The 12763-nt window shown below is 34.3% G+C and overlaps 1 protein-coding gene across 5 annotated transcripts in view; it reads left to right on the top strand.

Annotated features, from left to right (window-relative positions):
- The window catches only part of LOC126618078 (NAC domain-containing protein 45-like), a 42553-nt gene that overhangs the window by 28514 nt on the left and 1276 nt on the right, over positions 1–12763 (top strand). For 2 of the 5 annotated variants that reach the window (XM_050286182.1, XM_050286179.1), the window contains exons 1-2: positions 11285–11608; positions 12136–12713. The exons of the other annotated variants lie outside the window; for them this stretch is intronic. In XM_050286182.1, the coding sequence (XP_050142139.1) occupies positions 11299–11608; positions 12136–12713 (888 nt within the window). In that variant the 5' untranslated portion in view covers positions 11285–11298. Of the gene's footprint in view, positions 1–11284; positions 11609–12135; positions 12714–12763 lie in introns of those variants that run through there. 5 annotated transcript variants of the gene reach the window in all.

The raw sequence follows: 12763 nt of genomic DNA, 5'->3' as shown, positions 1-12763 counted from the left end.
CAATGACTAAATTGACCAAATTGAAAACATTAGGACTAAATTAATCCAATGACTAAAACACAGGGATCATTTTAACATTTAAACCTAAAATTTATCACACTGTAATTTTAACTGTAATTTAAATTAGATTACTATGTGGTTTATTTCAAACGGTTGAATGTTGAATGAAGTATTTTGTGTTGTTTTTTCATTTTACATTTTTTTTTTGCAATCTTTTTTTAACGGTAAGTAGCACTGACTGATATAGTAAGATTGAAAATAAAAGTTTTAAACAATTATGAAAATCAAATATAACAACTAAACTATCCGTAACACTTAAAACTACGTAGCATTAATATCATGGTGTTACTTTTGAACTGTGGTAAATGTTTCATCCTATTTTTGTCATTAGATTATTGGTTTCGGGTACTTCAATGTCATGGCTGCTAATGTAGTAGACCAATGAAAAAAATGAATCAATGAATGTGGCAAAGGAGAATTCGAATCTAAGATTTAATTTTAGGAATGATTAGACTAAGAGTTAGATTGTCACATGAATAACTTAATTTGAAATATTTTAGATTGTGGTCGTTAGCAGTGTCTCGTAAATTATTCAAGCTACAAATTTCTTACCAACTGGCAGTATAAAATTTTTAGAATAAACTGTAGTAATGGTCCCTCAATTTTAATTAAATTGAAACAATTGTCCCTCAACTAAAAATTCATTACCATTGATCCCTCAACTTATCAAAATGTATAGCTATAGTCATTTTCATCAATTTCGTCAAAAATTTGTCAAAATAAGTTATGTTGGAATAACCATTTATATAATTAGGGTCCCTCAACTCATCAAAGTATGTAATTATGGTCATTTTTGTCAACCATGTCAAAAAATTTGTCAAAATGAGTTATGTTGGAATGACCATTGCTACAATTGGGTTAAAGTTAAGGAATCATTTCTCTAGTTGAATTAAAGTTGAAGGATCAATGGTAACGAATTTTTAGTTGAGAGATCATTATTCTAATTGAGTTAAAGTTGAGGGACCATAGCCACAATTAACTCAAAATTTTATGGTAGTCAAACCAATATAAAGTCTGGAACATTCTCAAATTGTTCTATAAAAAATATTAGTCTAATGAAATTCATCTCTATTTTGTTGGATGATTCAAACTCGCATTCTGAAAAGTCATTATGAACTACATTCTTGTGACTCCACATAAACATGCAATGATGATAACGTAGTGACGTAATGCTCTGCCTTCACAACCAAAGAACAATTAGGAAGATAAAATTTCTAAATTAAATTTTGTAAGCTAAATTATATAGTTATTGATGATTAAATTATTACAAGTGATGATTAACATACTTATTTTTCATTGTTGACACATCATTTAATTTAAAATTTTATTATCTCTAGCATTACTGTTATTTTGAGTGAGCAAAACTGTACAACTTCCATGTATCAAAGAGTCTAAAATGCTCATGATTCTCTCGATATATATTTCTCACACAGCCGGGATTGCTAGCACATGTTGCACTTTTATCCCACTCTCAAAACAAGTTAGAATCCATATCATTAAAAAAACAACAAAAAAATTAAAAAATGGTCAAGAAACGAAGGGGATCCTTTCTAGATCCCTTCCATCAAATCCACTCGATCAGATAATTCGGATCCTTAAAATTTAATCTAATGGCTAAAAACAAGATATCTTTTTAAAATTTAAATAACTTTAACCGTTATATCAAATTTTAAAAATCCAAATTAATTAATTAGATAGATTTAGGAGAAGAGATTCCTTTCCGTCAAGAAGAATTCAAAATGGCAGAACACCTAAATTGATGACGAGACCCACTTCTAAAAAATGCCAAAAAATAAAAAAATTTAGCATGGCAAGCTCAAACGTCAACGTCAACGTCAACGTCAACGTCAAAGGAAGAGTTAGACACTTTGACTCCACTGTCTTATCATGTTTTCTTCATCATTTTGCCTTGAAACTTCATAAACAAGGATTGTCTGCCTTCCTACTTCAGGTGCCCTCTCGTGTCCTCTTGTTTGTGTGATCACGGTTAAAACACATCACTATTTTATATTACTATTCATTTTTGTCTTATTATCTCTATAAAAAAATAATATAAAATGTTGATGTGCTTAACCGTGATCACACAAAACAGGAGGACACGGGAGGGCATCGGAAGTGGGAGGGCAGACAATTAGGGGTGGGTATAAAAACTGTCAAATCGCAAAACTGCATCGAACCGTATAAAAAAAACCGAAAAAAACCATGTTGACCGGAAAAGTCAACTTTGAGTCAAAAACCGAACCGAACCGTTCAAACCAGTTCTGGTTCTAGTTTCAAATGAACAAGAACCGGTCAGAACCGAACCGAATCATTTTATTAATAATTAATTAATTTTATATATATATACACACATGTCATGATATAATAGGTTGACAAATTAGTTTCACCAAGTTGCAAAGCATTGGATCTCATCCCAATTAGGTTTTACACTTTTACTCACTCACTCACTTGGTCCTCACCATCACCTCACTCTAACTTACACGGCCTCACCCCTCTCACATCCCCATTCCCCCATTTCGCACATCTGAGATCCGACCCTCACCACGGCCTCAACTTCTACAACTGAGACGGCCCTCATCATCCTTCCTCCGCGACAGCTCACGACTCTTCGTCCTCCGTCCCCCCTCCTTGGTATTTTCTCTATCTTCGTCCTCCGTCCTTCGTCTAGCTTGAAATGTTTAGGAATCTCATTTGATTGAAATGTGGGTCGTCTTGTTATTAATGTGGCTTTCTGAATTTGATATCTTTAATCTTGTTTCTAGGTTTTGATTTGAGCTTATGACAGTTTTCGATTTCTGGGTTTTTATGTTTTTGTGAATTTCTATGGGTTCTGGCAATTCCTGAGTTCCAAGTTCTCGTATTGGATGGATGTTTGCATTCTTATTCATGTTCATGTTAACAACCTTCTATTTCTTTTTCTTAGTCTACATTTTCTCAGCAACCAAACATATCCTAACCAACTCTGAAGGTGCATTTTGTTCTTGTGATTCGGTTCTATCTTTACACAATATGGAATAGAAAAAGGATTTGGAGTTTTAAACATTTATAGAACCCCATTATTACATTAGGATTAGATGTACTAAAATTAAGTGTTTAACTGTGCTGAAATTAAAGTGGTTTAACTCTAATTGACAACACTATTGCCCGGGGGAAAATAAGTGTTTAATTATGCTCTGTAGTGCCACGATTTGAAGGTTAATTAACAATTTGTTTTTTTGGTTGCTCTGCAGTGGCACAACTGACGACAAAAATCAAGAATCTATCTTCAATCTGAGGAGAAAAGAAGATCTCATTAGTGTATGTAAAAGCATTGGAAGACTGTCTTCATCGGATTCCTCCTAATAGTTTCTCTAAGGTATAAAATGGTTTAATTGTAGATCTTCTCAGTATGGCCTCTTATCTCTTTCTGGAGTTTCATTTCAGATATATTTGTTAAAAATGTTTGTTTATATTATTTTTCATTACAAATATTGTGTCGTGTTTTCTGCTACTATTATCAATAACCATGAGAAAGTAGAATGTAGCTTGTCCTTTAGGCAATACAACCTTTGCCTTGACTGCCTTTAAGTGATTGAGATCCATGCTAATTCAAGTCTTTCATGCTTTTGTTTGGTTGGAATTTTAACATGTTCTATGCTTTTGTTTAGTTTTATGATGTGGGCATGTTGTTCATCTCGTTCTAATCACTCAGTATATTCCTATAATTCAAAATATGTATGTGCATGACATGGTTTTTGTTTTTTGTCTAGTTTAGGGATGACGAACCAATCAAAATCACATAGTTTTTGTTCTTCTTTTGCATATGTTTCTTCATCATCACCTTCGTCATTACCGGGTCCAACACCATCACTACCAACTCAAACCCAATCCCAACCACCAACTCCACCCCAGGCACAATCACCAACTCAACCAAGTGGTATTCCTCCATTGCCTCCTCTTGGGAACAGTAGGCGTAGGGCAAAAGTATGGGACCATTTTGTTGAATATGATCACATAGAAACATTGTGAAGCCAAATGGGACCAAGGAAACAATAATTAGAAGGAGAGCTAGGTTTTAGCACTGTTCTACTACCTTTGCTGCTAACCCTTCTGGAAATGGTACTTCAACCGTTACAAAACATATTGAGGGAGGAAGATGTAAGAGTTATCCGGGAATAAATCAAGATAAAAGGCAAAAGATTTTGTCTTTTGATGATGGTGTTGGTACTCTTATGGCTAGGGGGAATACAAAAGAAGATTGCATAAAGACGTTGGTACAAATGGTTGTCTTAGATGAGTTGCCGTTTTCACATGTTGAATGGATAGGGTTTAGGTTTTTCTGTAGTGTTGTTTGCCCCCATTTTTATCCACCATCTCGTAGGACACTTGCGAGACACTTTATCCTCATGTCTGATGAAATGAAAGCAAAATTAAAAACAGAGTTAGCCTCACAACCGACACATGGACAAGTCTTCAAAAGGTAAACTACATGGTGATAACGGCACATTTCATAAATAGTAATTGGAAGTTGCACAAAAGAATACTAAACTTTTGTGTCATAGCTAATCACAAGGGGAACTCCATTGGAAAACTTCTTAAGGTTTGTTTGCTAGAAAGGGGTTTGGAGAATGTACTAACCATCACGGGTCGATAATGCTTCTTCAACAAGGTGGCAATAAATTATTTGTAGACAAAGATCTGTCATTGGCAAAATTCACGAATGATACTTGAGGGAAATCATATGCATGTCAGGTGTTGTGATCATATTATTAACTTGATAGTTCAAAATGGTTTGACGACGTTAGATAAATCCATTTTAGCTATTAGGAATGCATTGGTGTATGTAACGTCTTCTCCACAAAGGGTGGAAGCTTTTAGGAGTTGTGTTAAGAAGGAGAAAATTAAATGCAAGGGTCTTGTTTTTTTAGATGTGCCAACTAGGTGGAATTCCACCTATTTGATGTTAACGAATGTATTAAAATTTGAAAAAGCTTTTGTAAGAATGGGAGATGATGAGATTGCATACTTGTCATGGTTTGGTAAAGATGTGCCAGGAGAAGAAGAATGAGTGGGTGGACCTTCCAATGGTAAAAAGAGGTATGGGCCACCAAATATGGAAGATTGGAGCAATGCCGCTATCTTTGTCAAATTTTTGAAAATGTTCTATCAAATGACATTGAAGATGAGTGTTGCTTTGCATTCAGCTTGTCATAGTAATTTTTCTGATTTGCTTGCAATTGATGAAGAGATAGTTGATTTGTTCGTCGAAGAAGATATGTTATTAACTCAAACCTACACAAGCTTGATATTGCATGAAATGGCACGAAGCTGAAGGTAAAATTTGATAAGTATTTGGGTGATCTTGTTAAAGTGAATCATTTTCTATTTGTGGGACTTGTGCTTGATCCAAGATATAAACTGGGCTATGTGCCACATATTTTGAAGCGTCGTGGGTGTAGTATTGATGAAGCCATGGCTAAGAAGGATGAGATAAAAAGCCTAATCTTCAAACTATATGATGAATATGTTCCTTCTTCTAACCAACCAAGTGTATCTAGTGCTAATAGTTGTTCTAAAACTACTAGTACTACAACTACTATTGGTGGGGCTGATCGAAATCAACATGGAAGGGGGGAAAAACGTGCAGAAATGGACGAAAGTTGGATAAAAGAAGTTGAAGCAAGTAATGTCGTGCTCTCGGACCATGAGTTTGATAGGTACTTGTTAGATCGCAATGAAAAAGTGGAAGTAGGTCAAGATTTTGATATTTTAAATTGGTGGAAATTGAATGGTGTTAAATACCCAGTGTTGGCACTAATTGCAAGCAATTCCAATCTCAACGGTAGCTTCAGAATCTGCCTTTAGCACGGGAGGAAGGATTGTGAACCCATATCATTATTCATTGACTCCTCTAATGGTAGAGAGGTTAATTTGTACTCAAAATTGGTTGATGTCAGATAACATCTCAATTTTAGACGATGAGACAATTTTGGAAGATATAGAGTTTTATGAAGCACTTGAAACAAGTATGAATATTTATTTTTCATTACTTTGTTTTTGTTTTTCTCTTGTTTTATTGCATGCTTACTTTCTTATTTTCTAATGAGTTCTTAATTTTTATATGTTCTAGAAAAAAGGAATGGCGGCACATCTAGCATTGGCAATTCATAAACTATTCAGTCCTAACTTATCACTTTTTACTAGTGATGGTATGTATGTAGCTTTAATTTTTTAGCACCTTCCTTATCACATTTTCTCCTTAATCTTTCACTTTTATATGTTCCCTTTTGTTACTATTCATATTTAGTGGAATTTATAATTTACTCTTTCAATCAGTGGCAGTCAAAATGCATAAGATTCTGTTTAAATTTGTGTGGAGCAACAAGTTGAAATTTGTCAGCAGATTATGTATAAATCAGTGGCAACAAGTTGAAATTTGGAGCATAATGGCAATCAAAATGTGTTTAAATGCTTTAAAATTTGGGATTGAGTAATTATAACATTTGTGGATATGACTAGAAAGGAACACTGCAAATGCATAAGATGTGTAGGAAAGGTGTTTTATGACTCTAATTTCTGGATTTATTTGGAGCTTGTAAGAATGTACACCTTTTATATTGAAGTTTCGGCAAGAATGAGATGAGCATGAGATGGTTTTTATTTTTCTTGATGCTTCTTCAAACTTTAAAACTGGGGAAGCCCATGCTTCCTCTCTGAAATAAGTTGTTTGATTCTTCTTGCTCTCTGGAATAAGTTGTTTGATTTGATTATATGTTGTTTGATTAATTGATTGTGTATAGGAGGGGAGCTGCTGATTGTGTACAAAAGCTGTTGCTTCCTGCTTGCTCTTTGAAGTCTGAAAATCTACAGTTTGCTTCATCAATTTTTTGTTTGTTGACTGATAACTGTTTGACCAATGCATATGTATTTTAGTTGTCTCTTTTTGTTGACTTGGTGCCACTACCAAAGACATTTGCATTAAAAAAGATGTGTTGTATGCAACTTTATATAATCAGTTTTAGAAGATGTATTTGAATGCATGATGATTTGGTGTTCAAATAATTTAGTATTCGGAACCGTAAATTGGCAAGAACCGAATCGGAACCGGTGTAGACCGAACCGTAAGGTTCTAGTAATAAATTTAAGCGGAACCGCACCGAACCGAACCGTTGATATATTCCAGTTCCGGTTCCAGTTTAGGGGTAGAGTTTGACACTTTGACTCCACTGTCTTATCATGTTTTCTTCCTCATTTTGCCTTTAAACTTCACTGCCCATCAGTCATGTTTAGTATCCTTATTCAAACCATCTCCAACCAACCGAATGAGGATCAGATGACTCGTTTAAACCCTTTAATCATTCAAAAAATTAATATTTTAATAAATAATGCAGGGTTATATTTCTTACCATCTTCAACCTAAAATTACGACTCATACTTTTCTCCACTTTTCTTGCATCCAAAATGGCATGAACTCTCATTTTTGTTTCAAAGTCTTTTAACTTTAAAAGGCTTTATCACATTATCTTCATTCACTTTTAATAAATAGCATTCTCCAACACCTAAAACCTTCTTTTGAAACTTCTTAAATTTTATGTGTAAATTGCAGACATTTGTGTTTCAAAATGTGATGGAGACTTCAAAATAGGTTCTTCATCCCATGTTTTTAAAATTATCTTGTGATTCTTCTTCTTGCTTATCTTGCAAAGCCACTATGTATTTTCCAACAAATTGTTTCAAGGTAGTTTTCTTGTTCACATATTTATCAAAAAAAAGAATTTATGCTTTCAGAGTGTTGAGTTGTAGACATTTTGGCAAAAAAAATGTCTCTTATATAAGTAAGCACCCATTATAAACGGTCTTCAAGCAAAAATCGAAGTCATTCATCATCTTCAAGCTCAAATGTTTGAATCATATCCAATCATTTGTTCTCAAAGTCTTCACTTGTTCAAGAATTGTAAATGCAATTATCGAATATATGCTCGTAAAGTTTTCATGTTTCTTAATCACTTATCCAATCTTTTTAGGGACTTTGCTTAATATATGCCATAAACAAAAGCAAAGTCGTGAATTTAGAAATACCTGAGCAATGGGTGACTTCATGGCTTTGTCTTGGTCAGTTAGTATAGCAGCTAGAGGTTTCCACCCATTGCTCTAACCCATGTTTTGATTAACCAAACAATGCACATCCAAGTACTGTGGATTGAAAATGGTTATTCACGCCAACAAATGGAGCAAATGTCATCTTCTATTTATTTGTGACGTATGTAGTATCAAAGGAAACCATGCCTCCAAAAGTCTATAGTCTTCACGACCTTTTACATCAACCCAAAAAACATTTCTCAAGCATTGATTTCATCTACATCCATTGCATAAAAAAAAAAATTGAGATTATCTTCCTGCATATGCATAAAATGCTCAAGTATTATTGTATCATCCACTGATGCTAGTTCTAAACGTCTCTTTTTATTGAAATAATTTTGCTCAGAAAACTGTTTGAATTGAATTGCACTCACCATTTATTATTTTTCTTAAGAAGGGCTCCGAGTATCAATTGAAGTGCTCTAGTATTTTGAGTTTTTCATGAGCATTTTTATTATTTTTTTTAGTTTTTTAATAATGTGGTTCCCAGGTTGTTTTGAGTACGGGATGGAAGCGCATCGTGCCTAGCTATTCTCGCTAGACTGCCTAGACTTGCTTTACTAGCGAGTCTGGCTAGCAATTCCTTAAAAAAATGAGAACTTTAACGAAAAGCACCTGTTACTGTTCACTTTAACGAAAAACCATATTTTTACATTAAAAAGTCAATCTTGGTACTATTCATTTTACCCTTTATTTTGTCTTTATCATTAAAACTCAAAGTTTTCAAATATTTTTTATTAGTTTTCCTTAACAAAATTGGTGAAAAGAGAAATGTTGCAAGACATAGAAAAGAGAAGACTTGCCCTTTAGGCGAGTCTGTCCAAACTCGCTAGGTGTGTGTAACTAAGCTGCCATAATAAAAAATAAGAAAAACTAAAGAAAAGAGTTTGAAAACTTTGAGTTTTAACGATAAAGACAAAATAAAGGGTAAAGTGAATAGTATCATGTTTGACTTTTTAGTGTAAAAATGTGATTTTTCGTTAAAGTGAACAGTATCACGGGCTTTTCGTTAAAACTCCCTAAAAAATAATGCCATTAAATTTATTTATTTATTTTGTTGCAATTGCAAGTTGAAGAAGAAAGAGATAATATTATTTTCAATTGCATATTTTGTTTCTTCCTCTCTCATATGATTGTTTGTTTTTCTATACCAATTTCAGGATTGCAGCTATGAATACGATCCACAAATACCAATTTTGTGAAATGAGAGTGAGAATGGTTTGAGATTTTAACAGACTTTGCGTTCATCTTGAGAGAGAGAGAGAGAGAGAGTTAGAATGGTTTGAGATTTTAACAACCCCTACATACACACTTTACATGTTCGGAGATCGAATCAGAGGATTCAATTAAAGAGATTATAACCCTACAAATTCATTAATACAAATATTCTTTGGCCATGTATTCTTATTTCATTTGTCATAGGATTTTGTGTGTACAACCTCAAACTAATTATTCTTCAGCACTTACTGGTACAACGTTGAACACATTTATGATCCTTCAATTTGATCCAACAATTTTCGAACCCTCAATTTAAGCCAATAAATCAATTCAAAAATTAAACATACATGGATACTAAATTGACGTGCTACTCAAGAAAAATGAATGGTCATCATCAGGGAAAGAAAAGAATGGTGCAAGCTTAAATTTTGGCTTTTCAATCTCCAATTACAAGGTGAGATTCCTCATAAGAAAAGAAACAAAAATTACAAATTACAAAGTGAAAAAGACTTGATAGGAAGTGGTGGGATCCACATTCAAAGCCATTACCGCAACGTCTATAAATTTCACAGGATCTTTTTTGGATTTTCTTTATAAAGAACTCAAGAATCACTTTATCGTATTTTTTAATCGTATTATCGTATTTTTTAATTATATATCGTGTGATTAATTTTTATCAGGTATTATTTTTGTTTAATTTTAAATAAAAAATCCAAAATAAATTTTTATGGCAGGATAACAGAAAAACAAATACGATAAAGTAATTTTCAAAATTCTTACAAAGAAGGATCTGATAGGATCCTATTCCAATTTGGACATCTGTCATACCTTGATCAACATTATTGTGACTCCACATGGATATGCACAGTTGACGTAGTGACATCATGCTCCGCCTTTGAGCAAGGCTTTCCAAACTTCAATGTATTAGACTCCAGAATGTTCTGGAGTTCTCTCGATTTTATCATTCCCACTATATGTCAGAATAAAATTAACTAAACATTAACGCGTTAAAGCTAGAACTTGTACTCGAAGGTCGAGACTTAATTGTAAATTTGCCCCTTGAGTTTTAGTAGTTATTACATTTTGGTCTTTAAACCTTTTTTTTTCTGGACCAAATGGGTCACGTAACTTTTAAAAATGTGGTAAAATGTTGATAATCCATAGAATCTCTAAATAATTGTATTATGACATCTAATGTCTTCAACTTTGTTCTCAACACTCTGAAAAAATTTCTCGACAATTCATTATAACTTTATAATAGTTTAGGTTCTCAATGGTTTTCTTTTGTTCTTATTCATGTGGTGCTGGCCATTTAGGAGATTTACTGTTTTTTATGTCTGTGTAAATTATCTCCAGTTTAAATTATTAGTTCTTAAAAAATTAATACATTTGGCATCTCTTTAATTGTATAATTTGTTGGTTGATTAATAAAAATTTTCTACCAATTCTTGTAAAAATAATAAAGGTTGTGTACAATTCAATTTAGATAGTTTCCGGTTGTAATGAAAATCAAGTGGTAGATTGTCTTGTTAGATAGGAACCTTATTCCAGTCCACTACACCCATCATAGAAGCTCTCATATCCCTGTTAGTGCTGTAGCTTAGAATAGTAATATGACTTGCAATTAAATTCTTGTAAAATTAACCGTAGCCAAAGTAGCTAGAGGAGTATACTCTTTTCTCATCACCCAAGTTAAAATTTATCACGGTAATTTGAATTAGATAAAAATATTCTCGTGATAAGGAACAGTTGGAAGACCAAAATGAAAGAAACCCCAAAAGTGCAGGGCGCAAAAGATGAACTTACTCCTCAAGCTCAAAGACTTGGGAAATATACAAAAGTCCAGTGCTTTGAGTGATAAGTGGGTCTTTGATGAGCGTGTATAAATACAACTTCACTGAAATGCTGCTTCCCCACGCAATCCAAAATTCTGATCAAGAATCACAGTTCAAAGTTGAGAGAGAGAGAGAGAGAGAGAGAGAGAGAGAGAGAGTGATGAGCAGTGGCGGCAGCAGCAGCAGCAGCATGACAACTGCAGAAGGAGATGAGGTTCATGTGAATGTGATCCTACTACCTGGGTTCAAATTCTGCCCCACCGATGAGTTGCTGGTTTGCTACTACTTGAAGAACAAGATACAGGGCACCGACTCCCATTTCCGCTCCGTCATCCCTGAGATCGATGTCAGCAAGTACGAGCCCTGGGATATTCCTGGTAAACCCTCTAATATGTTTCACTTTTTCTTCACTAGCCATTCCTTATTTCTGGTGGATTCTGATGTTGTTTATTTACATTTATTATACTGTTTCGATTTTTCGGTTTTTTTTTTTCATTTCAGAATTGAATTTGGTTGGTTTCGATTTTCATTTTTTTGTAGTAATTCTAGTGCCCTGTTTCTATCTATTGATGATCTTGTTGTATGCATAAATTCCAGTGCCCGCTGCCCTTCCTTGGTATAACTGAGAATAGTAATATCGCTTGTACCTCAAGAATTCTTGAGGTGTTTTGGTTTCAATTTTAATATATTGTTCTGTGTTTTGTCAAAAAAAAAATTAAATTTGCTTTGTGTTGATCTCGATTTAATTTTCCTTTAAAGAGCCAACCCATATCTCTTTCCTATTGTATAATATTGTTGCACACAAAAATGTGATCGTGTTTCAGTGTTTGTGTTTTTTTGTTCTTCAAGAGTTGGATGGGTTGGTTTCAAATTTTGAACATTATGTTTTGTTGTTGGATTTTAGCATTCTTTCCAGAAGTTCATGAGAAGGAATGGTTCTTCTTCAGCCGGCCCAAATACAAGGACATCAACAAGCCTCGCCGCAACCGGACCACGTATAAAGGCTTTTACAAGAGCACAGGAGGTGAGAGGGAGATCAGGGCTGAAGAATCCCAAGCTGTGATTGGGAAGAAGAGGTTTCTGACCTTCCACGAAGGTCGGGCACGTGGGCCGAAAGCAACGAAGACCGATTGGGTAATCCATGAGTTTACAGAAACTGAGGTGGGTTCCTTTGTCCTCTGCCTCCTGAAGAAAAGGTCACCTAGTTATAAGAAGCCGAAGGGTGATCCAATCTGCGGCAAATTAGCTGATTCAGGTGCTAACTCGGAAGACAATCAAGCTGCTGTAAGTGATGTGATTCCAGAGCCAGTGGAACATCTGGGATACAAAGGGCGAGGAGATGTTAATAGCTCTGAGCCTCCAGATGGTTCTCGTCTTATAGACAGTAATAACATTTTGAGATTTGATGATGGTGATGATGAAACTGGTGACGTGAAATTCCCGGATTCGGATGATCCAGCTGCATCTGCTAGGTTTCTAGAGGTAAGATAATCATATACTCTACATTTTTTTTGTATGAACTCGCAAAGCCT

This window comes from Malus sylvestris, chromosome 1 (assembly GCF_916048215.2).
Source record: "Malus sylvestris chromosome 1, drMalSylv7.2, whole genome shotgun sequence".
In the NCBI taxonomy this organism is placed as follows: Eukaryota; Viridiplantae; Streptophyta; class Magnoliopsida; order Rosales; family Rosaceae; genus Malus; species Malus sylvestris.
Note: the sequence above shows the minus strand (reverse complement) of the source record. Positions and strands in the feature narration are given on the sequence as shown.